Source organism: Nipponia nippon, unplaced genomic scaffold (assembly GCF_047370975.1).
Source record: "Nipponia nippon isolate SJK-2023a ecotype South Korea unplaced genomic scaffold, ASM4737097v1 scaffold_3, whole genome shotgun sequence".
In the NCBI taxonomy this organism is placed as follows: Eukaryota; Metazoa; Chordata; class Aves; order Pelecaniformes; family Threskiornithidae; genus Nipponia; species Nipponia nippon.
The window spans coordinates 75,973,330-75,999,951 of record NW_028262347.1 but is presented as its reverse complement, the minus strand read 5'-3'; the positions used below and the strand labels follow the sequence as shown (position 1 = coordinate 75,999,951).

General features: G+C 40.8%; 1 protein-coding gene across 4 annotated transcripts in view; it reads left to right on the top strand.

Annotated features, from left to right (window-relative positions):
* Positions 1 to 26,622, top strand: part of ITPR2 (inositol 1,4,5-trisphosphate receptor type 2) — a 271,134-nt gene that overhangs the window by 44,733 nt on the left and 199,779 nt on the right. For 3 of the 4 annotated variants that reach the window (XM_087765499.1, XM_087765502.1, XM_087765501.1), the window contains exons 3-10: positions 969 to 1,084; positions 2,278 to 2,364; positions 3,060 to 3,218; positions 8,806 to 8,904; positions 9,423 to 9,506; positions 10,601 to 10,747; positions 11,995 to 12,090; positions 26,334 to 26,378. In XM_087765499.1, the coding sequence (XP_087621625.1) occupies positions 969 to 1,084; positions 2,278 to 2,364; positions 3,060 to 3,218; positions 8,806 to 8,904; positions 9,423 to 9,506; positions 10,601 to 10,747; positions 11,995 to 12,090; positions 26,334 to 26,378 (833 nt within the window). The remainder of the gene's footprint in view (positions 1 to 968; positions 1,085 to 2,277; positions 2,365 to 3,059; positions 3,219 to 8,805; positions 8,905 to 9,422; positions 9,507 to 10,600; positions 10,748 to 11,994; positions 12,091 to 26,333; positions 26,379 to 26,622) is intronic. The other variant, XM_087765500.1, reaches the window with a different exon arrangement.

Genomic DNA, 26,622 nt, shown 5'->3' with positions numbered 1-26,622 from the left:
ACCCCAAAAAGTCTTGACTCAGGGAATTTCACAAAATCTAGTTTATTGCCCATTAACGTTAACTTTCAATTATTGATTCCAGTATTGGGAAATAAAGATGAACAATTGAACAAGCACTGAGGGAAGCACCCATTGGCTTCCCCCTGGACACATCTTTCCCCCTTCGCAGTCCCCAGCCCCCTTGCTGCACTCTGCGTGTGCTTCTTGCGGGGTGGGGATGGGGTCAGTGTGTTGCGACTTGCTTTCCTTTGCTGCTCCTCATTTCTTAATCCACGGCTCCCCCGTTGGCTGCAGACTCCTCAGGGTGTATCTCCTCCTCTGGTGTTGTTTGCACAGCCACCCCACTTGGGCGATTCCTCTTGGGTGGCGTTCCCTCCCTCCTTACCCGTTTTTTGCCTGGTCTGTTGGACAGTGCCGGTGCTCAGTTGGTGTCACTTTGTCGTTTTTACTGTTAGGTTTTTTTTAATCAATCTTAGTGAAGGTGCATGTAGACCTGAACAGCGCGTTAACCTCCTTGGTGACTTGCAGCTGAAAGTCTGTGCAATCCTTTGTTTCAGCAGTGCCAGAAGGAGCAGAGCAGCCAGATGTATGGCATATAGAAAGCAGGACTGTTTTTTCAAGGTTTCATGTGCCTTTAAACAGTGCATCTGTAATGTTGTGCTGCAGCAAAGAGCGCTAACAAAGCAGCAGGCAGTTTTACACATGGCAGGCTCACAGCCTGGGACTGTTACAGAGGTTGCAGAGAGGTTGCACAGAGTGGGCACGTGTGGGGCATTGAAGGCTTTAGGTTCAACTCAGATGTTCTGCCACCCTGTTTATGGTATTATTGCCATCAAGCTGTTTGGTGACTATGTTTAAACACTGGTATCTAGGCATTTCTGGAAAAAGAAAACCAACCAAAGCATACTTACAAATGAAGGAAGTGTCTTTCAGCGTTACTTATGAGTATTTCTTTCAATCTTCCACAGACTGCCTTTTCAAGGTGTGTCCTATGAACCGATATTCAGCCCAGAAGCAGTACTGGAAAGCCAAGCAAGCCAAACAAGGAAACCATACAGAAGCAGCACTGCTGAAGAAACTTCAAGTAAGAGACATCTGTATTTGTAACCTTATCTCAATCTGCAGGCTGTAGAATTACAGTAGAATGAAAAAGAATAACAACAAGTGCCTTGGGAGCCACCATGATGGGTATTATTATGCCACCGTAGCAACTTTATATTCTCCTTAGCTCTCCTACCTCCTGACTGGCATTTATTGCCCCTGCCCTGGTTTTTATCTTACTTTGGGCACGGGGTTGTGCCTTTGCTATAAGCAAAATACTGCTTTCAGTAGTTTTATAAAGTAAAAACGGAGCTGTTGAAATCAGGAGTGGGCCCTGGTTTAAATCATGCTATTATTTTAGAAGTCCTTTCCAGGAGTTAGGCAGAGGAGTGGACAAAGGGATGTTTTCAACGCTTTAGTCTGGAAATTCCTCAGAATTGCAGTTGTTTCTGCTTTCAGTCCAGGTGATTCTTCTCTGAACCATTGGGCAGATTCTATTTTGCATCAAATACAGTGTGGGTGGAGCAACTCCTCTGTCTCCTTAAAAAGAGATGGCCTGATGTTATAATTGAAGGCATAAGACTAAGTGAAAACAAGGTCATATCAAACGTGGTTGATAGTTTCATGTGCAGTGAAGAGGCTGCCAGTGCTTCCACTTAAAAGCAGCAAGGAAGGCACGTGATGTGTGGCTAGAGCTAGCTACACAGCAATTAGAGCTTGGAGCTGAGAGTTTCTTCTCTGGCTGTGTTTGACCCAGACTATTGTGCTTAGCCTTGATTTTGCAATGTGTGATGCACTAGTTTGTTTTGTTATATATCAAGTCAATGTATTTGTATGCAATTAAAAACCCAACAAGTAAAAGGAATGGTGATGGGGAGAAGCTAATCATAGGCCCTTCTTTTTCCTCTTTCAGGATGAAATAAACCACCTGGAATTACTTTTCGTGCTTGAAAATTTTTAAAATAGCATGCATCTCAGGTGTGATCCATAAATTGTAACTGAGTTTCTATTCTGGGTAATAAAAAAACAGAATCATTACCCAGGGTCTGGGTGATTATAGTTCAGAAAGTCATGCTGCAGCAGGTTTTGAGTGCTAATATTTTCAGTGCAGTAATGCTTGCAGGTTGGAGGAGGCATTTTAAATGTGTTGCCGTTTCCTTTTTACACTATCTGTTCTGGTAGCTGAATACAGGTACTGATTTTGTAGAATTTAAAGAAATAATCATTCTCTTGCAGCATGCAGCAGAACTGGAACAAAAGCAGAACGAAAGCGAGAACAGGAAGCTGTTGGGCGAAATTGTAAAATATAGCAACGTCATACAGGTAAACCTATTGAAAGTCATCTGCCTTCTCTCAGAGCTGGAAAGGAAACAGTTGTTTCATTTCAAGGTTACAGTGAAAATGAAACTAACCACTGTAATCTGGATTGTCAAGGGTCAGGTAAACAGAACTTGGTGAAGTTTACAATATTGTGTTTTTCTGTCTGTTTTAAAGCCTACCAGGAGTGCCGCATATTCATGTTTAAATAATATGTCATAATATAAATTTCATGTGTAAGTTTTGCTGCTGCGGTTTAGAATCTGAATGTAAATACATATCTTTTCTTTTCAAGATTTATTTCAAAATCATATTATAGAGCTGCTGTGCAGCTCCTTTTAAGTCACTGAAGTCATTTGAACTTCATGACGTATAAATGAGACAGAAGTTATGTTCTTAAGTGCAGTACAACTTTCCTGTAATGGATGAAATTCCTGAAGGTAACACTATTAATTAGGATCCTTGCCCTGCCTGTGTAGTATATGCTGCAAAATTGACCGCTGACATATTTCTCTCAATCTGAGATACAGCATCTGTTTTCCAAAATTGCAGTATACTTTGATAACCCTCTTCTAGTTTTATTTTGTCTTTATGTATGTTATGAAAAATCGCTACAGTGTGAAAGCCTGCACCTCTTCTTTTGACTGAAGCGAGAAAAAGTAACAGCTGTACTAATTTTTTAAATTATTATTGGTTCACAGCTACTGCACATAAAAAGTAACAAGTACCTCACAGTCAATAAGAGATTGCCAGCTCTGCTAGAGAAGAATGCTATGCGGGTGTCTCTGGATGCTGCAGGGAACGAGGGATCCTGGTTTTATATCCAGCCGTTCTGGAAACTGAGGAGTGAAGGTGACAATGTAAGTGGAAATACTGAATGTGTAAGAGGGAGAAGGCAGAAAGTTTCCAGAAGACACATGATTTCTTTGCTACTGGCATAAATCATAATGGATTAAGTTTAGAAAAAAATATTTTAAGCGGCGCTTAGAACTATTAGCTTTTACGTGTAACTAGAAAATATTACCAAATTATATGGTCTGGAATCTGAACTGCTGCAGCATTCATCCGAGCCTCTGCTGACCTGTGTTGGGGCATCTTTGCTAAGTCCACCTGTTGTGTGCAGATTTACAAAGCTGATAATAAGTCATAGTTTACACTAGAGTAAATTTTTGTTAAAGTTTTTTTTTTTTTTTTAAATATTCTGGGCAACGTTTTTTTCAGGAGGTCAACAGAGAATGTCTCTAGGAGATACATCAGGCTTCTTTGAATCTGTATCCCTCCTCAACATGAGAGTGGCATCTCTGATTGGAATTGGGTTAGATAGTCTGGTGGGTCTTTTCTGGCTAGGTTTCAGTAGGAGTCTTGCATATTGGTAAGAGGAAGAATATATAGGAGAGCTCTTTGCTGCAGATTTGCATGGCGCAGAGTTGCGCCATGAGATCAAAACTCAGTTCTTCATTCAGTCGGCTGTGGCTTGGTTAAGTGCCCGCTATGGAAAATTCAGATCTGCCTCTGGGAAGGGCACATGACGAACTTGTGTGGTTTTATATTGTAGACCTGGCTGGGAATGTTTGGCCACTCTCCCCTGTGAAGTAATCAGTGAAAGAGCCCTCTCAGGATCGCAGACAGGAATGCCTGTTTTCTCCTGTTTTTTCTCTCATTAACTTTGTGGTTACCCAGCTCTTGGGATGCTATCCAGGATGAGTGTGGTTGCTTGTAGCTCCTTTTGGCAGTCTCTTCTGGGGAGGGGAAGGACTGCATTCCCAGCTCCTGGTCAGAAGTCCCTAAAGTCATAGTCTGATCACTGCGTGGAGCAGGGAAAGAAGGGTATGTGAAAAGCTCCCCCTTTCCCCAAGCCTGTTGCAGAGAAAAGCAACAAACATGAGTAGCCCTCTGGGGCACCTCTGCATGGCTTGTCAGCTGGGGAAAAGAAGTGTTGTGGATCAAACATTAACTTGGTGTTCCTTTCCCTCTTTGGAAGGAAAAAGGTGACTTATTGCTTTAAGGTTTTGGCTTAATTTCTTAGAATAACATCAGTTCAGCATCTTCTTAATTTCTCATGCCCTCATGCCTGGGAAATAAGTGCATGTCATGCTCTCCAGAGTGAGGACCTGAGGTTCCCAGATTGTGATCTGCAAAGCTATCGTGAGCCCTTACAGCTGAGAGCAGCAGAATGCTTTTAAGCCTTATAAGCCATCCTCAGTACTACAGAGTTTTTGATTAAATTTTACACTATTGTGGGCACATAAGAGTTTGGAAGCATTTTTGCTGGTCTGAAAAGTTTGCAAATCATCGCAGTGATTGCTGTAACGTCCCACTCCTCAGACCTCTCTCCTAGTTTGTTCCCTGTAGGGCTGTATTTGACAGGATCTGAGCTACAAGGTCTGTGTGGGAAACCGTCAGGTTTACTCCTAACTTAATGGTCTCCTTTGGAACCTGCCTGCTGCTCATTTTCTGTCACCAGGTGTTGCCTTTCAGAGCTGGGAGCTCGTCATTATATTTTACAGCGGGAAGTCTTGAGACCCAAGTTTTTCCTGCTTTCTACCAGCCTCAAACAGATCTAATAATTTTTTTTGCAAATTTCCAGTGCTAAACATTAGTCCTTTGGTAGCTTTCTCATAACTGCTCTAGCACATTTCCACCCCTTCAACAGGAACAGAAACTAGGCAGTGGTTGTAAGGGGGACAGGAGTAGCAAGTGATGGGGAAAATCCTTCATTTGACTCTCACAGACAGAGAGAGGCTCCAGCCTTGTACCCGCTTCTTCCCTCTCAGTTACTCCCAGAGATGTGCCCATTAAAAAGCTAGTTTCTGGGGGACTCATCTACAAAGCACCCAATATCACTCACTAGGTTAGCTTTTAAAGGACTTATATTTCTTTGTATACTTTTCTTCTTCTGACTTCTCAGTGCATGGAATTAGCTTGGTATGTCAGGCCCTTATTCTGTTTGGAAACTTTAGGGTTTTTTATTTTCATTTTCTGTTTTATAACGAGGAAATTCCCTAAGAAAACACATTTTAGAAAGTCTTTAGAACAGTAGGAGTGAGTATGAAATTACTGCTTGGATGACTGCTTCTGTGTTGGATAACCCAAGCAAGGTAGATCCAAATATGCCATGTATACTAAAAGAAAAGAAGGTGGTTTAGTCTGGGGGAAGCTGTGATATAGAAAGTTATGTGTGTGAGTTTTCTGGTAAGTCATCACAGTTGTTTAGCCTTGTGAAATATTTTAAAAATTATTTTTCTGAAGGAGGGTTAGCTGGGCTTCATTAGCAACTGCTTAGTTATGCAAGTCAATGAAAGTAATGAAAAAATATGGCCGAAAATTTACAATAATTGGTATAACCGCAATATTTTATGCAGACTTTTTATTAAGCATATACCAGCTCTCCTTCAATGGGAGATGTGACTGATTGAGGCCAGATGACTGATAGCAGGATGAGCTTTGTGTGGATTGCATTTTCGGTTGTCTGCCATTTTAGCGGTTTGAAAGCTTGATCTTGCAGCATGCCAAGGAAGGTGGTCTCAGTCTTGGGGAATGCCCAGCTGTCTGTGGGAAAGTTCTGTTAGTCCTCCCGATCTTTGAAGTGTGTCAGCAGTGCCACTGGCAGATGTGGTTATAACATAAAAGCAATGGAGATGGACTAGCAGAGCCTTCGGTGTGCCTGGTAACCTACTTGGATAGTTAGTCCAAACTGGAATTACTGCTACTGCATCTTCACAGCTAATAGAACCTTTTGTAACTGCCGGTCTTTGTGATGTACTGCACCTCTACTAGAGTATTTGCTCCTACTTCTTGATTGCAGGGTAGATGTAGCTGGCAGGTGGGCTTGCTGAGTTTATATGAACGACAGAAGCGCTCTAAGTGGTGCCAGCGCTGGTCCCCCACCCAGAAGACAGAACGCAGTCAGCTTTGTCAGCAGAGTCAGCACTCTCAATGTACCCTCTCCACCAGGACATGGACAAGTAGGGTTGCATGAATTTAGAAACTACCTTGTGTGGGAAGAACTCCACTGCATCCAAGACTGAAGGACCTTGTAGGTTTATCTTGAATTGAAAAGCTGAATTCTCATTGGCTTCACTATGAATTTAATCATTCTTTGGAATTTTCTTACCTAGAGCAGAAAGGGTAAGAGTTTTGTCAAAAGCTGTGTGTCTGATGCAACTTTAATGAATTCATGTCTGTATGTAAGGAAGAAGTCCCAGAGACCTGTCAAACTGTTACCCGCTGCTGGTCTACAGCATACTGTGGCCGGCTGTGCCCAAGGGCAGCTAAGGAAGAGGGGAAAGAGCTGGTGTAAATTTTAATTTTGCAGAGTAAAACCTTGGGAATACATTGCTCTGTCTTCTATAATCTCCATGTAGTACAATTCTACAGGCAGAAATATGGGCACGTGGCCATGCGAGTGCTCTGCCTCCAGTGTTTTGGGCATGCTGGGGCATTATTTGGAGCCAGAAATCAACTGGGTAGGGGGCGGGAGGAACTCAAAAGAGCAGACTTGGAGCTTGCCCAAGGCAGCCATGTATGAGAGAACAGGATTCCCTCTCCACTTTGCTTTCGTTTTCTGCATCACTGGTGGAGAGTGTATAGGAAATAAGTGCTGTGAAATTGCCTCTATCCCTTCCTTCCCACCACCTATGGAGGTTTGAAGCAAGAAGAAAAAGAAGAAAGGAAAACAACATAGGATGTCTCGTTACTTCTGTGGCAGCTGGCAGAGCTGGCCAGCACTGAGGGCAGGTTACTGATGTGGACTTGGAGCAGGGTGGGAGACTGAGACAGAAACCATGACCGCACATAACAGTTCTTCCTCAGATGTGTGCCTACAGCAGAGTAGCTGTGTATGTCTCCTTTCCTCTGGTTACTTCCATGGTAGTCACAGGCTTGCATTCAAAGATACCTTCCCCCCGCCCTTCCCTTTTTTCTTTTTAAATAAGATGCTCAATAATGTATTCTCTTACTAATTAAGTTGTTATAGTCCTGGTGTACTTGCAAGAATTTTGAAGTCCTGATTCCACTTTGCAGGATGCAAGCCTGATGGTTTTTTGATTAATGAATTGTCTGGTCATAACTTCTTAAAATGGGCTGTAAGTAATGTCTGTGTGAAGCATGGCATGCAGGAATGTATTGCATAAGTAATGTACCTTAAAGGCATCTTGTCATTATTTTGGTTCCGTTAGTGAACTTTTTCTCATTGCTTGGATCAAACAGGATTTCTATGTGTAATCTGAGCATGATGACGCTGTCTTTTGCTACTGTTTATTTTAGCTGTGTTGGTAAAAAACAGGCAACCTTCTTTTCACCTCTGCAATAAGTGGGTCAAATTCACCTGCGTTGAAGTTACACGAGGCTGAATTAGGCTCAGCTTTTTCATAGGAAATGTGCTGATCAAGGCAGAAAGTATTTTTGTTTATTTGTGTTCCAAAAGAAAGCATGGCTTGTGCAGCATTTCATATAGCAAAAATCACATGTAGCCACTTGTCTTCATGTGTGTGTGCTTAAAATCGCTGTGAACAACATAAGCAAATCGGGACCCAGTGCCAACCAAGCTATGTGGGTTGATTTTTTTAAATTATTTATTCCACCACACCCCCACACCCCCCCCGGTATGAAATGAATTCTCCATATGCATGTCTCAAGCACTTTTTAGGTCAAAGACATTTTCATGTATTGTTTTTCCTTGTCTATATAGGTAAAGAATTGCAAGGGCATGGGAATTTGCTTGCAGAGAGTCAGCTAGGAATTCCTCTCATAGAGAGAAGGTCTCTCAGCTGATGTACCTGCTGCCTGTGCTGAGCTCCAAACACCATGTAGGGAGTAACAGCAGAGGGGATGGAGTGTGTTTGCCTTTCTGAGCTTCCAGTGATTTATGTTCCTTTCCAGATTGCAGTTGTACAGTGTGAGTCGCAGAACTCCCGAGCCAGTCATGACATTTGCCAGAAGATGGTCCACAGAGCTGGGGAGTCACTGGGCTAAAGAAGTCTTGTCGCAGGCAAATTTTTAAGGCTTTTGTGAAATGAAAGATACATTGATGGGAGAAGGTTGGCTGACAGCAAGGGAGGGGAAAAAAGTCTTGCTGTCTGACTACAGATTATTTTCTAAGCTTTCTCTGCCTTTTGGCTGGCAGGATAAAGAGTCGTTAATGTAACTTTTAGATGAACTGAACTGCTCTTGGAATTCATAGGTTCATATCTATTTCATGATCTCAAGTTTCTGCTGAACTGGGTGACATGCTTACTGAGAATGCAAGGATTCATTAGTGTGAAATCTTGAACCCAAGAAATAGCAGAGGCACGAGCGAACAGAGCTGGTGTGTGAATTGTCTGCAAATAAATTCATTGACTGCCATTCCTAGAGCATGCATTTGAGTGATTTTCTAAAAATGTAACATTACTTCATTTTATTGGATAATTACATAGGTCTAAATTGTGTTTTATTTCTGACTTCCAGGTTGTTGTGGGAGATAAAGTTGTTCTCATGCCAGTCAATGCAGGGCAGCCTCTACATGCCAGCAACATTGAGCTTCTAGATAACCCTGGCTGCAAAGAGGTGAGTTCAGTGGAGGGAGGAGGGGTGACTGCTGATCTGAGATGTATTATATGTTGTTCTTTACTGGTAACCAGAACCCACCATGAGCCCACCATGGGCCAGATGCCAGTATTAGACATTGGTTCTAGCTTGGCCTCAAAAAAACAAGGTGAAATATACTTATTCTTGGCGCAGTTCTGCCTGGCACTGAAAGCTTCGTGAGGTTTGCTTGAGTATTCGAAACTTTCACTGATGTAAGAGTAAGTCGTCTTCCAACAGCTCTTTAGGTCGTCTTTGGTAGGCTGTCAACAGACAGAGTAGCATTTTGCCCACTGAATCTTCTCCAACATCAACATCATTATTATTAACACTTGAGAGCTTCAGGACCTATGTTAGGAACTTTACAAATACATAGCTAAGCCATGTCCCCTGCCACCCTAGGTGCGATGTGGTCTTTTAGAAGAACAGAATGTCTCAAAAAGAAAAGAACACCCCTTAAGACTATAATTGTGTGTGGTTTTTTTTTCCCCCCCCCAAAGGTAAATGCTGTCAACTGTAACACAAGCTGGAAAATAACTTTGTTTATGAAGTTCAGTAGTTACCGAGATGATGTACTGAAAGGAGTAAGTATGATTTTTTTTAAATTGTTTCTTGAATCTGAAAAATGGTGCCATATTTGACTCTAGAGAAATATTACATGGTGAATAAAAGAAGAAATGAGGACTTCATGGAGCTGTTGAGGATCCCTCACTACTGTCCTTCAACAGCCAGCATATTTTTCCTTTGTTGTTATTGTCTTACTAAGTGAAATTGTCTGGATTCCAGCCCCTTCCCCCTCCCAGAGACAACTGAGGATCTGTGAGAAAAGGTGAAGTTCAAGCCCAGAATGATGATCTCTGTACAGAATAGCTGTGACACTTCAGTTTATGCCAAGATGCTAAAAGCAGGTATAACAAGCTTACAGAAGGGAGTGAGGGATGAAAGATGACAATAGCTGTAATAAGACAATGTAGCTTTAAATGCTGAGGGATTGCACAGCTTCATGCCTCCAGATCACTCCCTGAGATCACTTACATTTTCATTTTAAAGAAACACATTTCATTTTTCCTCACTTGTACCTTAAGTCATTATCAACTGGCTATTTTTCAGTATGTATCAAGGTACCAGCAGTTTTTGAGGAAGAATCTGAAAGGGAAAATGGCATATCTGTGTAGACCCATGTGGCGATAGTGTTTGAAGCCTTGGGGAGAGGCAGAAGGAAGCAAAAATGATGCCAACAGAGGAAATAGAGAGGGGGCATTGGTTTTGGTTGCAGAGTAGAAGAGGTGAGATAATACGATGTTAGAAAAATCTATTCACTTTCCCTAAATGCTAAGAGAGAGATTAGAAATAAATAATCCGTTTAGTAAAGTTAGCTAGAATTAAAAATCACCTTTAGGTTAATTGTTGCCCACTATTCATTACACTGCTCTGAAGCAAGTTCTGTTTTCACAGAAGTGCATGGGTCTCCTGCAGGACTGAATTATCTCATCTGATTTCCAGACTCAGTGCTGAAATTGTATGCTCTGCACGTGGTACCTGCTCCAGCAATAGGAAGCTAATAAATGATTTCTCCTCATCAGCTATGTTGACATCACTGGAGCTAGTACAGATCTAGAGGATGAGTCTAGTGGCTTTGCCTACCACTTTATAATGCTTCTTTTTCATATTATTTTAGGGAGATGTTGTTAGGCTGTTTCATGCAGAGCAAGAGAAGTTTCTGACCTGTGACGAATATGAGAAGAAACAACATATTTTCCTTCGTACTACATTACGTCAGTCAGCCACTTCTGCAACAAGTTCTAAAGCGCTGTGGGAAATAGAGGTATTTTTTTCTTTTTATAAATATTTTAGAACCTGAAGGCCACGGTTCAGTAAAAATACTTTACCACAACACGAATCATTCATAGCCTCTTGATATCATCACACACCTCCCCGTAACTATTATTATTTTATGAAGCAGCTTGTGTAGGATGAACACTGAAGAGATGCTTTATTGCTGTGCGTGTTGGAGAGAGGATGTTTTCTTACTATATATTTACATGCACTAAAATGATGAAGAGTCGAATTCAGACTTGACGTAAATGGTGTGATTTTATCAAAGCCAATCGAATGACACTCATGTATCCTGAGTTCTGGGTGTTTATATTTGACTTCATGTGCAGTATAGAAAATTGAAAGTCATGACTGACAAGAAATCTCACAAATGTGATCGAATCCATCCTTCTGCAACAGGGCACATCAACATCTGTTTAAAGTTAGGCTGAATAAAGGTGTTGTTGCTGAATGAGGGTGATTTTGAGAAGATGACTAGCAAATACATTTTTGTTTAACTGAGGAACATTGAAAACTGATGTGTCTCAAACCCTTGCTATTATGGGAATGTAACTCCTATACCCAAAAATTCTTATGTGCTGAACAAATTTTGTGCACTTAAAATAGAGCTCCTCACTCAGGTTGTTTTTTGTCTAAGGATTGTATGGAATAGAGTATATTGGACTTGTAGTTATTTGAGATTACTCCTTCAGAGAGACAGGCACTGCTAGGTTTGAAGGTAGCAAATGTCCTACAGCTCAGTCAAGGGGAAAAAAGAAATAACCTCGGATATTTCAAATGATATGAGGATATTTTATCACTTGAACAAAAATTTGTCAGAAGCCCCTAGCGTTGTCAAAAATAGAGCTGGTATAAGTGGTGAAGCAGGGTAAGAAGGTTCGAGTTTTGCTTTTAAGTAGTGCCTATGTAAGTGTAGAGCAGCTCCACTTACTTTCTTGAGCTCCGGATTCACACCATGTCACTTTAAAGCAAAATTTGGCTTATCATGTTTGGAAGGAGTAGATTAATGAAAACATGGAAAGTAATAGGAGGAGTATTTCCTGGCACCTGGCAAGAAATAAATGTAAGTAGTTGTTATCTATGGTGGGCTTAGTGTGAACACAGAATTCCTCTCTGCGGTAGGCTATTTGTAATTAAGTAGTTTGCACATTTTTATTTGGAATGAGCTGTAAGAAATGTCAGTGATCTAAGTATGATCTTGAGGAGCACAATTAAAATCTGTACTTTTTCTTTTAGGTTGTCCATCATGACCCTTGCCGGGGAGGGGCAGGACAGTGGAACAGCTTGTTTAGATTTAAGCATTTGGCAACTGGAAACTACTTAGCTGCAGAGGTAAGAATGTCAATTAAACAAGTGGTTGTTTGCTGCCTAACCAAGTACTATGCATGTCCTGATAATTGAGAAATGCCATAGTAGGTAGGTCGACGATGTAGGTCTCCAAAAAGATATCACATCAGGTCTTAATGGGGAGAACTGGATGTGCACTGCTGTGTCATGCTGTATTGCTGCATCCAAGGGTTGCAGGGAAAATTTTCTGAACTACAGGACACTAGTAGGTGAGTTCAAGACAACGTATAACCTTAATTTCAACTGTGCTGTTGAATCTTGAACCTGCTGTTTGTTGTCATGGCAGCCAGGGCAAACACCACTGTGAAATATCCACCATATTTACACCAAGAATCCTTGGATTCATTTATCTCTCTGCTCTTGTTTGCCCTTGATTTTTGGAGTAGTGTTGCGATCAGTCAAATATACATACTGTATTCTGTATATGTATATGTATCAGTCAAATATTCTTTGCTGGCTCAGGCACCATATACAGATCAAAGCTTTTAGAGTGGAACTGAATGCAAGGTAATCATTGAGCTTGATCAGAGAAGGCTGTGTGCAGGCACTAGAACAGATACTCTAAACTGCTCTAATTCAGGGATTGTCATTCCTTTTTTTTCCCCTGCAGGCTCTAGACTTCTTGAAAAAATGTTTCTGTGGTGCTGATTTCAGTGCGGTGATCTTTGCCAGCCAGCATGTGGTCCAGGGCATCTCTGTGTTCTCTAGAAACTTGGGGAAGGAAAAACTTGTCATGACCGTTGGTGTCATGACAGTGCATTGTGATTATAGCAGGTAGCAGTGTTCTGCTGCTGCGTTCTTGTCTTGACTAAAAAAATAATTGAATAAAGAGAGGTCTGAGGAAATCTTGTCCCTTTTGGTGGAACAGAAGGTCCAGGAGGAGGATGATCTTGCAACTTGTCTGGTTATTATCTGGTGCTTTATGTTAAGGCAAAATAGTGTTGTGACTCCCCCAAAAGAGCAGCTTAATATCTTTTAAGACCCACAATTGTCTTTAAAAGTAAAATAGGGCTCTTGACAAGCTGGAAGAGAGCAGATAATACCAAGTTTATGCAATGGGAGAGCCTTGGATTTTTCCCTGGTTGCAGGAAGCTGTGAACTTTTAAAGTCATATCTAACCCATATTAGAACTGGTCTGTGTCCAAGTTATATCAATGGAATGAAAAGTAGTTCCCCCCCCCCCCCCCCCCGCCCCGATTTACTTAAGTCTGTGCAGGATTGTTTCTTTGACTTACGCTTGCAAGCATGACTGTGAAAATTTACAACTACAAAAGCCAGTTATAAATCACTATATGTTAGGAAATCCCTGAAAAAAGACTTGCTCTAACTGGATTGAGTTACATTTACAGCAGTGCAACTTCTGTATGCAAAGTCCTTAGTATTCACAGGGTGCTGCTTTCACTTTCCAGCTCCTGTCACAGCCTGCACTGATTTCAGAGTAAGAGCAAACAGGAGCTGTCAAACCTTTACTTATTTCTAATTATGTCAAAACATAAATAGTGGACCACCAGGACAGATACTGGTATTATTTTCCACCTAAGTCTGAATGGAATTTGGATCTTTTCATTGGTTTTAGCAGTAGCTCACAGTGTAAGTTAGAAACCTGATAGGCCTGAGTGGCAAAGAGCATCATCCCTTTAAAGGCAGTGGGCCAACATGTCTTAACTGCTCTGCTCTACGCTGCTGCCTCCATACTGCAGCTATACTTTGGCTTGGCTGAAGCCAGCTGGCTTTATTGTGTAGTTAATATTGGCTAAAAGTAGCTAATTTTCAAGTGGCAACCAGTACTCCCACCTAGGAGACTGTTCCTTTTTCTTCTCTGCTTACAGTGAGAGATGCTCCTAGTAGAAAGATTTTATTCAGACTAGCTAGGCTGATGAAGAGTCAGGAAAGGCATCAAGCACTCTGACTGATGGGCTTCCTTCTCCCACCGTACCTCATCTGCTCAGGGATTTTCAGGAGAAAAATTTTCAGGTGAAGAGATATCACACTACACTGAATGTCAAACCTGAGCTTAGGCCCTTTCTACCCCTGGAAAGGAAATACCCATCAGGAAGACTCGTAATATGGAACGTACAATTGGCACAGTAGAGTGAGAGCTGGAAGAGCATTTGAGTTGAACAGAGGTGATATGCTGTGACTGGAGAGCAGTGTTAGCTACTGTATCTATGAAGTGTAAAATATCTGTTGGGGGAGATATTAAAGGTACAGCTGTAATAAAAACCTGTGAACTGTATTTTACACAGTTCACATGTCAGGTGCAACACACCAGCCAGACATACACGTCAAAGATTTAGGAACAGGCAGACAGACACCTGATGTGCATGAGCTAACTTTAAATCAATTGGGCAAAACTTACTGAACGCTTATCTGTGCTCTTGCAGCACAGGAAGATTACTCATGGTATGCATTATCAACAACGTCACACATTGCCATGACCTGATTTTGTTTAAGCTTCCATGATAAAGATATCTGGAGTGGAAAAATAAGTACAAACACATAAACAAAATTAATGAATCTTTTAAGCATTCTCTTGTTGGCTAATGATACAATTTCTGTCACAGTTTGAGCTATTGTAAATCAGGATTAATCACGGTTTATAACCATCTTTTCCTTACGTCATTCTTCCTTAAATCAGCTTGATGTGTACCACGGAGGCTTCTGCAGTGGAGTCTTCCATGGGTCAAGTCTCAGACAATGAGCAGAAGTGTCCTTCACCTGGGTGTCTCCTTTTGCTCTTCCACAGTTAGGCTTGTACCTTGTGTGAGCAGTGCTGTGCCTTCTCTTTTTCTCTGAGGCTTCCTGTGCCAGATGTAACTGGTCAGCCTGATTTGTGACTCAGTGGGTCTGAGCCACGTAGCGAAGGGATGCCATTGCAGCTTGTTAAGGCCAGGGGATGATCTGGTGACTAAGAAAATTCAAGACGCTTGCCCCAGAGAATTCAGGAATTTAAAACTAGTAAACTTAAAGGTGTTTCGATACTACAGTGAGTTTTTAAAAAAAAAAAAAAAAAAAGTGAGGCAATACAGTTGTTCAGTAAACAAAACATATAGGTGAGTACTTGTAAATCTAATACTTACAAACTTGAGAGAATGAAGTCAGGATGTGTAAGTCCTAAATCCCATGTTCCTAAGAATCACACTCATCCAGCTTTTCTTACCTTTCAAAGACTGAGGCTCCTCTGATACCTCTGACTTCTGACACAGTCTCAAGTAGTACTATTTCCTTTAATCCTCTTTCCACTTGGCATTACTTAGGCTAATTTTCATTAATATGCTTTGAAGTTCCTTAAGACCTACTAATACCGTAGAGCAACCTAGACCCTGCTACCAGACTATGGGCTGAGGGTGAGCCACTCTGAAAGACCCACTGCTAAAGGAGGGTAAATGTAGAAGACATTTGCTAAATGCACATAGCTGCATTGTCATTCCCCTACTACTATGCACATCCTGAGGACACGGTCTGACACATCAGGTGCATGCGTGCTCTCACACAATTACTTAAGGCACAGGAGGGATATGCTGAAGAAAGGGTTTCATGTTTGGTGGTAAGACTTGGAGCATCGGAAATCTGGATAGGTGATAATGTCTCCTACACGTCTGGCATTTGGAAACCTGAAGCCACTGGCTCAGACATTCCCAAAACACTGAAATCATAAAAAAGTAGAACCAAATACTCAGCTGAAAAGTTGGAAAGAGAAATTCTCTTCTTTGGAAACAGTGGGAGTTCTGTTGTTAGTGTCAGAAGGGCTTGATTTCACCCGAAAGAGCTGAGCTAGATCCTTAGCAGGAGATTTAGACACTAAGCCACCAGCTAAGATCCAGGCTGCCGAGTTTTATTCTCATCTTCACAGAGTCGGCAGTCTTTTAGAAAAAGTTCTGTAGAAGATTCTTTTTTTAGCCCTGGTTACAGCAAAGTGACCCAAGTTATTTTGAATTTTTATATTTATGAAGAGAGGCTGTAGGGTTAGGTGAAAATTGAACGCTTCAAAGTAACAAAGACTTTCCCAAATTTTTTTTGAAGTCTTTTCAGTGCATGTACCACATGTAGAACGCACCCAAATCTATCTGTGTGTGGGAGCGAGCTGCAATTTACTTGAACAGCCTTTCAAATGCTGCAGGTTGGGACCACACAGCTGTGCCTTTCTCATGAACACACCTACCCTTTTCAATATTCTAATCGCCAGGATAAAAGTCTCTTTGAACTGAATGTCAGCTTATTGATTGTGCTGAACCAAAACATGCACCTTTAATATTGTTCTCCATGTGTACAGCAGCTCCAGTTCTGTGATTTCTAACCTGGGTAATCTGTACTGAAACTATTAACACTTCTTGTATGAGGATGTTAAACAGAAATATGTGTGCCCATACAAAAAACGCAGGCTAAGTCTGTCACTTCATATTAAATTTATCAGGTGAGATGGATATTGCTAAAATAATCACAAAAGATATATGCAAGTATCTAATCATGTGCTAGTCTCAGATATTGCAGTAGACAATAGATAAACTGCAATACATTGCTTGTGAAACATTGTGAACACGTAGGTAATCAAGTGCAGAATTTGTAAGGAAAAATCTGTGATAATTCTGTTTTTCTTGTTGAATAGACTAAACTAGAGTTGCTAGATACCTTGGCCAAGATATGGCAGTAAATCTGGTGAGGTAATTGTCTTTAACACCAAATTAACTATACTAGACTAAATGACTTAAGGTAATGCAAGTAAGATGGCAGCCTTAATGCTTACCTTCTGTGATTCTCTAAAAGTGTGGCCATAAACAAGGGTTCAGATTATTATTGTGTCTTCCAAGGTAGTGCATAGAGTACTGGTGTTGCTCCAAAAGGCAATCTGTACCCTGAAGTTGTTCTAGATGAGAGAGAAGAGTGAGAACAGGCTGGCCAATGCAATAGGTTGAAGCAGTGAGCTCAGAGGTAATGGCAGAACTGAACATATTTTTCTGACTTGTAGTGTGCTTCATTCATTAAACCAAATTGTTGCTTATATAAAGGCCCTCATTCAGTAAAGCTCTCTGGAGTAGCTTTGTCTTTGAAGTCAGTGGAACATGAGCATTTATGTGCTTAGGGGTCAAGGGTGTCTCAGATACTGACCTGATGGGTTTGGACTTCCTCTAACAGATTTCACTTGTGCAGCCACCGCCCAGACTTCTTTGACCACTGCAGGACTGAAGCCTCCACAACAGCCGCTTTTAACTTCTACGTGTGAATATACTTCATAAATAGCTTGTACAGGATAATTGGGATGGCAAGCTCTTTAGTAGATATTCTGGTGATGGACAAGTCACAGAGATAAAGCTGTCCGCTAGCTAGCTGCTTTGGGCAGAAGTAGCAATCGGATGTGCATCTTCGATGCATGTCCCACTGGAAAACTCTGGCTTTCTTACAGGGCTTGCTTTCTTCTTTCTGCAAGAGTGAAAGTGCAGGGTTTAAGCTGTGAAATGGATCAGCTCTGATCAGAGTTTTATTCTAAATTCTTTTGTTAAAATCCCACAAGAAACATACTTCCAGCTTTGGGGTTATTTTAGCACTAGATGCTCAGTGGAATTTCTTTCGAAGGTAGGAATGATTGAAGCCAGTTGGCCTGAGCAGCACAGGGTTACATGCACATGAGATGAAATGACAATTGTATGAATGTTCTCAGCTGAACAGGAAGTCCAGTCCAACTCACCAAGGCTGCAGTTCAGTGGTAAGAGCACTTCAGCGGCAACGTAGGCTTTGCAGAAATGTCATGTTTCTGCAACTGTTTGATTGCGGTCCCATGACACAACATGCCGTCCCTGAGGTGGTGTTGGCAGAGACTCCAGGGTGCAGGGAAGAGGGAATAGTCTGTGCCGTAAACAGGGTCACTGAGCTAAGGCATGAGGGCACCAGTGGTTGGGGTGGGTTAACAGGAACTGCTGAAGCCAACGTCAAAGGTCCTGCCTTGTGAGACTGTCAGCTGAATTTCACCTTGTGGTGGTTGGTGTAAACCACTTACTGAGAACCCTTGAATCAATGACCAATAAAAGTTACTCGTATTTCTCTCGTCTTTCCTGAATAATTTCTTCCCATATTATCTCACTCTACTTTTCTGTCAAAATTGCCCAAGTTTCTTTTCAGAGAAGCATCGTTCACTTTAAATTGAGAACTGCTATTAATCTTGGTTTACATTCTTCTAAATGGATTTCTGTTCTGTCTCGGTATTAAAAATATTAGCCTGCCATATGATCTATATCATTATAATATGCATTTATCCGGGTGGACAGAGCCATATTGCTCATAATAAATTTAATCCTGTTGTAGTAATCGCTTGATTTGGATCATGGTGAAGACAGCCGAGTGCACGTTCAAGTTAATATTGATAGAAAGTAATTCTCTCCTGCCTTCTGAATAGGACATAGTAAAGAAGTGGAACTTGCTGCCACAAGAATAGAAAAGAAAGCGTTTAATGAGATTTTAAGAGAGATTACATATTTGTATGAGTAATAGTATCCTTAGTGTTAGCTAAGATAAAAAAAATGTAAAAGGGAAATCGGTTCTTAAACTTGAGGCAATTAAGGGATTAACCCCTTGGAGCCTTGGAGAAAATTTCTTTGTCGTTTCATGGACTTATTTTTCTTTCACCTTCTTAAACTGCTGTGGAAAATGGAGTACTGCATAGGATGTTTTATTAAGGCAACTGAGACTGAATATTTGAAGGCCATAATTTAGGCCTAATTTAGACCTTTTGATATCCAGTTTTTGGAAATTGGACTACTGACAGAGATCTTTTGTGCTCAGGAAGCAAAAAGGGACCGCTGTTTTCCAGTGGTATTTTTTGGGGTGACATGGAAGCAAGCCTTTGCAGAAAAAACTATTCTTCCACTGATCATACAGCTCATGGAGAGGAGGAGAGCATAGTGGTAAACGCTCTGTGGTTCCTTCTGCCTTTAGAAACAGTAAGGCAAATAACTGGATAAAAATGGCCTCGTTTAAGATGTGTAGGTACCTTTTGCTCAAGGATAACAGTTTGTAAACTGGAGAAGGTACCAGGAGATGGCAGCATCCACCAAGGCCTTCACGCATCTGCTCACACATTTAATTTGTTGGTATTGCAGGACCTCCTTACCTGGAGATTGCTTCAAAATCTTCTGATCGTTTTTTTCCAGTCTCTTCGTTAAATGTTAATACAGCATTCTGATTAGTTTCTATCTGTTGGGCTCAGTGATTAAAGGTTCTTGTAAGAAAAAGGGCTTGCCAAGGTGACAGGTTGAACTCAGCACCGTAAGCCTTATTTCTATTTTTCACTGTCTCATAGGAGGAGTGTGTTTTTGTTTTAAAGCTCTGTAAGGAGTGAAGGATAATTTACAGCTATGCATGAGGAGATGGAAAAGATCCAGAGACTAGAGGAGGATGGATTACTGATTTACAGAGCCAGTCTGACCTGTTTGGCAGACTTGGATATGGCTTTTTAAAGTGACAGAGTTAGAAGCTGTCCATTTAGCAAAACCCAGGGCTAGATTTTCCCAGGGTTTTAAGAATGCAGCTAAATTTCTTGACCTGACTTGTCTTGACTTTGGTGGAAGTTAGGAACAACATTTGCATCTGTCATTGTGCAAATACCTTCAGAAATCTGAATCTCGGAGGAAGGATTTTTTCCCCCAGCCAACTAGCTTTGCAGTAGTGATCTGTGAGCTTGCGTTCAGCTGGGCTTTTTCAGTCCTGTCTGAAGTTGGCTGCATTTGAGCCGTGTTTGTATACATATGAGCTTTAGGAGGAAGGGAAGTGTGAAGCCATTAATGCAGCATTTATTCTTGTTTAGCCGTTGTAAGGACTGCTTCTGTTATTAAAAATATAACATCTGCTGGTATTGCATTTTGATGTGTTCCAAAACAACAAATGTAGACATGTGGTCTGTTCTTCAATGTTTTTGTTCTTTTTTTTTTGCTTCTTATTTCAAGATTACTTAAGAAGCTTTTATTCATTTATACTTGTGCCTCTTTTTCTTTATTTTTGATGCTTGATGGAGGTTTAGAAGGGTTCCCTTTTTTTTTATTGTTGGGGCTTTTTGTGTGTGTGTGTGTGGTGTTTTTTTTAATGGTAGACATTTCAGTAATGTCTAATTCAATCATTCCTAATTATTTCTGGGAGGACCAATGAAAGGCATTAATATTTAGAACATAACCCTTGAAGAGATGAGGATGCTTTTTCATGTAGTACATGTTGGCATGGAGCCGCTGAAGCTCATACTGCGGTTATGGCCCAGCATTCAGGTTAGACTAAAGGATCTCTTAGACATTTTTTTTCTTTCTTTTGACTTCCTCTGCAGAATGGGATACGGCTGCATGGGACTGAGCACCAGGCGTCGGTGGGTGGTCGGGTTCTCTGCCCTTGATCACAGTAGAAGCAAAGGGACCTCCCAGTCACCACTCTCTCCTGGCCTACCGTAGAGCCACATGTTATAGCAGCTCCAGCTTACGCCGCTGATGAGACCTTTAAATCAGTGGTGATTTAAGCATACCAAAACACTGGCCTGCCATTGCTTATACAGCAGCTAAAACCACCATCAAGACAACCTATCCTTTCTTCTTATGGTGAGGGTGAATATTTGGGACAGGAAGGTGTCAGAGCTGATTCTCATCCCAGTTTTTGACTAGCAGGTCGTTCCCCCACACAGGGATGGCTGTCCCAGCCCACTTCACTCTGCTTGTGCTGCATGGGGGGTCCAAAGCAGACAAAAAGATTCAGCTCTCCCAGTGCTCCCTGGAAACTCATCTGATCTGCTAAGACACGGCTCATAAGCAAAACATCAACAAAGTACAATCCTCAAATAAAAGGCCTTTTAAGATTTTTAAACTTTCCTCAGATGATGATTGTCAGGAACTTTGTGCTGATGCTGTGGCAGTGTTAAATGGGGTTTATCGAGGTAGAGTCCTAGTCAGTCTTTCTCCAGCAAGTTAATAAGATGGCAGAAGTCCTTCGAATACCACTGAAGTCTTTGAAGTTGTGCAAAAGTCCTTTAGATTTATCGAAAGCTAATCAGTATGACATTAACAAAGAACAAAGCAAGCCTAATGAATATGAAAGATTTGAGAAGTGGATTTTTTTCTTTTGTGGTGGCTTTTTTTTTTCCTGAAACTCTTGCTCTTGTTGATTGGGTAGCAGGCTGTGCATTAACAGGCTGGTTATCAAATGAAATAGGAACTGTTTACATGTGTTGAATTAGATTCTTTTATTCTTTGTCTGTCAGGGTTTCCTTCATAAATGTGGGTTTTAACCAAGTTGTTAAAATGTTCATTTAGCTGAAATTTGGCAATCTAATTCCTTCCCTGACGAGATGTTTTAAATATCCTTTACCTAGTCAACAAAATTTCATTAAAATCAGCATGGGTGTTTCTTTCCCCAAACTGCTCTCTCTCCTTCTTAATTAAGAGTGTCCAAAAATAGCCTGTTTGGGTACTTTCCGTGCATTCCTCTGTCTAGGAAAGCAGCATTCAGTATAAAGGTGAAATGTCAAGCTGTCCACAGTATGGACTGAGGTTTATAATTCAGTTGTTGGACTGCAAAGCATATCTTCCTACGTGAAGATGCAAACATAAAATTAAAGCCAGGAACAAAGTATTAGTGAGAAGTTGTTCTGGTCAATAGTAGAACCTCAGGAGATTATGCAGTGTTCAAGTCATATATTGAAAACTTTAAGTTATAACTTTGACTAGCTTTAATCAGTAGAGACGTCATCAGTAGAGATGACAGAGCTTGGGACTTCTGGCACTTGATCTAATAGGATACCTCTCAGGATTAGCAGGGCACTTGCATTCTCCGAGCACCAAATACCAGAAGTAACACACAAACACACATAGGTGAAAGTTGTCTTCCTGCCATGCAGGCTCTACAGGAGGATGATCACATTATGAGGGCATTAGGCAAAAATTCAGGAATGCGATTCCTTGCCCTTCCAAACAATTTGAACCAGAAATGGTTGAAGACTTTGTTTACACCTCAGTTTTCCACCTCTAAAAGCTGGCTTCTATTATGTGTTTGTCACACTCTCTACCAGGGGCCTCTGGTGCTCCCACAGTATGAGTATATTGGTATATGTACGCATTCATATGTCTACTCTGTATACATGCCACCATGTACAAAGGCTGAACATGAAATCTATCTAAGAGACATCAATTTTTATACACCCAGGAGGACCACCTGCAATACTGACCCTGACCTTCAGGCTTTTGCAAATACCCTGTGTAGATCATGAGTTGGGAATTTGGCTTCTTAGGAAACTGTGCAAGTAAATGCAAGTTCTGTTTAGATTTAAAGAATGTATTATCTTCTCTGTAGTTGCAAATCTTTCTATAAATGCCAAAATAGTCAATGATTTTAGCATTTAAAAACATGATCTTGTGTGGTGGTGGCCTTCTCGTGGCATTGACTGTCCTTGTCTGCTGACAAGTTTGCTAGGCTGCTTCCAAGGTCTCTTCTCCCCAGTAGGTTGAGTCCAAGACAATTTGAGGTTCTAGATACTTCCTGTGAACTATATTGTGCAAATTGCATTTGCAGTTTCAGTGGTACTTACTTGTTGACAGGGCCTTAGCATAAGGAAAAGCTCGTGCACCATGTAGGTCAGTGTGCGCTGTTAACCTCTGCGTCTGAAACCATGATATCTTCCATGGTGCTGTGATGTGAAAGAAAAGTTGATGCGATAACCCTGTTTTCTGGCATTTAGGAGATTTTTCTGTAGGCTGGAGGATGTGTAGAATTGGGTCTGGGTTCATGTGGATAAGCAACTGAAATGATGAAGTGTTCATGGTGTCATAAATCATTGTCATTGGAGCTGTGAGACCTGATTACCTTAGCCTTGCCCAACTGCAAAATCCCCACAATAGAGCTGGCCTTCCATGTGACAGTGGAGTGAAGGAAGAGCACAGCTGTTATCAGGTGACCGGTTCACAGCTTCACTGATGTGAGTTCTCTGCCCTTCCCTAGTTATTCTCTACTAATGCAGTCTGTGTTACTTGATGTAGATGGCACCTCCCTTACCACCATATAGCAATTGCCATTTACTCAGGTGGTTAGGTTATGTGGCCTTACATAATGGGTGAGCGTTGGGATATTATAGTGAGTTCATGAGTGTGCCGTAACATGAAATGAGTTTCAAGGTCTTCGATGATATTTAGTTTTCAGCCATGAGGAAGCTGAACTCTCATTTTGTGATACCTTTTTCTCTTCCATCCATGGAAAGGTGAAAAATGGCTGTGCCTAAGTTTGTTGAAAAACAAGCAGCAGAGCATTAGGATTTCTGGATTATTCTGCATTGGAAAAGAAGTTGTTGGAGATATAGTCTAAAAAACCATAACGTATAATGAAGCTGTTACAATAATGATTTATGCAATCACACTTGCTTGAGTTCTGCAGTTTACAATGCATCGTGTTCTTACTGTGTATTGACTGCATGCACCTTCCAGTGGCATTTTACAGAAATATACAGTACTGTATTTGAGCTACGCTTCAGTAGCATTGCAACTTCAACACATCCAATGACACAAAAAAGCTTGAAGATGGATGAGCTTAAACGAGGCCCATTTTAGTGTAGTATTCTTACTTTCTAAACACCCGCGAAGAATTTTACTTGATTTCATTAGCAACAAGGGAAAAAAATTATTAATGTTGTTATTTTCAAGGAGTCTTTTGTTTTGGAGGCTTATTGAAGAACATAGAGGTGATCTTACATAAATCAGGAAAAGCAATAGATTTTGGAGTCTTAAGACTGTCGCTGTGTCCTTAGCTCATTCTGCTGTACTTGGATATTGAAAAGGACTCAGAACAGGTGTAACGTGACATACAACACTACACGATTTATGCCCCTCTGCCTGGAGAATACAGTATGGGGTAATAGCTAATAGTCTGATTTTCAGAGATGCTCAGCACCAACCACCTCAGCTGAAATGAAAATGAAAGTGGCAGCTGCTCAGCACAGCTAAAAATGGGGCTGTGAACGTCAGCCCTAAAACTGCATTTCATTGTGTTTGCTGTTTAACGTCAGCATCTCAAAACTTTCTCTAAACAACATTCTTTTTAGTTTTTTTATTTCTGTTATGGTGGGGCAAGAAAACCCATCATTAAGGACGCACTTTCTTTTTCATTTGAGCCTTCTGTCTCCCTCAGACTCTGTCCACAAGTGAACTACTTTGGAAATTTTAGGGCAATCTGTTTAGTCATTCTTAAACAAGGCAAGAAGTGGCGTGGGAGAGAGATTTTCCTAGTTTCTCCTGTTGTTGCTATATATATTTTTTTTAAAGCATCATTATGTTAAAAGCAAACAGCTGAAGAATAGCAGAATTCAAGGCCCAATTCATACTGGGTAGACAACTGTATTCACTCGAGCCCTTCAGTGAAACATCATAGATCTATTCTGTTTGAAGATCTAGTCCTCAGTGCATGGTTCTCTGTGCTGAGTCTAGTGACAAACCTGAGATGACCCAGACTATTTCTTGCTTACTTACAACCAGCAGAATCTGAAGTTAGGATCGAATTTAGCCTTTCTGTACCTTCTCTGCACCTGCGCTGAAAGACCACTGTGTTGCTGTGGCTAAGGAGCACCACTTGATAATTTTCGCTATTCTTGATGAAGGACCAAAAGTAGAGAGCTGAGCTTGGCTGTTAGAATGGGCAACTAGAATTATTCTAAGGTGTCAGGTGAAGAAAGGTAATGCTGAAAGAAACCAAAACTATATGAGAACAGTTACATATAGATGCATACGTACATGTATGTATATCTGTATATCTTCTAGTTGTCTGTTGTTCAGTGTTCATCTCCCATTCCTGTTGCTGTATAACAGAAGTAGGTGGGCGTCGGAGCTAGGAGACTGTGTGAAAATGTCACGGAGGAGCAAAATGCAAGATTTGGGATAGGTGTCAATGCAGAGAGGAAAGCAGGCTCTCTAAATTAGATTTGTGAGGGTAACACAGTGGCTAATGCAAATACTGAAATGAAGACAGGAGAATAAACCTTTGGTCATTTCTGTGTTAGCACATCAAGTCATGACACAGAGGGAAGGTGTTTTCAGCAATTTTAGGAATATCTAAAAGTTTTCCTCCTTTCTTCAGGCTCATGATGTGGAGAGCAGCTGGCTTTTTTGGGTAAAGGGATATAAATGATACAGTATTAATAAAAACCTTATAAACTTAATAAAAACTTCACAATAGTTGTCTGTGTAATGTTAGAAGTATGATGACATGATATTGAAAAGATTTACGGGTTCAGCTTGCCCAGTGCAATTCACTTCTGGCTCTTCCACACTGGTAATGCCATATTCAAGCCAAGAAAATGACTGTACTTATCTGTAAGACGTATACGTGCTGTCGTTGCTTAAAAACTAAATGACCTTATATAACTAATAATTTCACTTCAGCATTTTCAACGCTTTGAAGGCATATCCTGTGTCAGGGAATATGGTAAATATTGAGGCAAAATTGTTTCATTATGTAAGTCGAATCTTGAAAGGTTTCATGTGCAGCAAGTGTGTGGGTGTATGTGTGTTTGTTTATTTGAGTGTATGTCTGCCTACATAATCCCTCATCTTCTGTCTATGTATTTCCCTTGTCAAAAGTAAAATCATATTAAACACTGTTAAATAGTAATACTTTACAGTTACTATTATATAGTGTCTTTCATCCAAGCTTCTCATACTACTTTAGTTATTAATTAATGCTTGATAGTCCTGGTATGACATAGAAAATATTATCCCCATTAATAATGGTTAAACAGAATCACAGGGTAATTAAACACTTGTCTATAGTGGCATTACCTTTCCTGTTTCAAAGATGTGTTTATTCTGAGTTCACTGTCTTCCTGTAAAATCTCAGTAGGCATGAAGCATGTTAGTTTTTGTCTCAATATATCTGCTCAAGGTCAGTCCTGGAAGTGGTTGCGTGTGTGGGTGACTGTAACTTGCTGTATTTAGATTGGTAACTGTCTGTGCTTTCTCTATGATTCGTTTTGGTTATTTGAGATTCCTCTCTTGAGTTAACAAGCTTGATTGCAAGCTGCACTTTTTTTGAAGTGAGGACATAGCCAGTTAAGTCAGTCAGAAACTGAATTGGTAATTCTTATACTCTTGTTCTCATACTGCTTCTAAATACTCCACTGGCCTTTTGCAGGGTGGACACATAATAGAGAACTGAACCAACCCCTCTCCCCTGAGTTCTGAAATGTCTAAAAGCTGTCAAGATAGTATTTGACTTCTTTTCTTTTCCAGCTTAACCCACACTATCCAGAAGGTAATAATGAAGGAAAAGCTTTGGTAAGTGGAATTTATATGTTGCATATAGTCTGGGAAATACTGTATCCTTAACCCAATACAGCCCAACGTATGAAAGTCCTTCATAGCTTTCCTTTTACTTACGTGTCACGGCCGCTGGGATTGTTTTCCATATCCTGTGTAAGCTAGGGTGCAACTCAGAACTGGCGTTACAGAAAGTTTTCCCTCGCATAAGGCAAATGATAGGAAACTTACTCAAATTCTGCATCAAATTGGCATTAGTTGG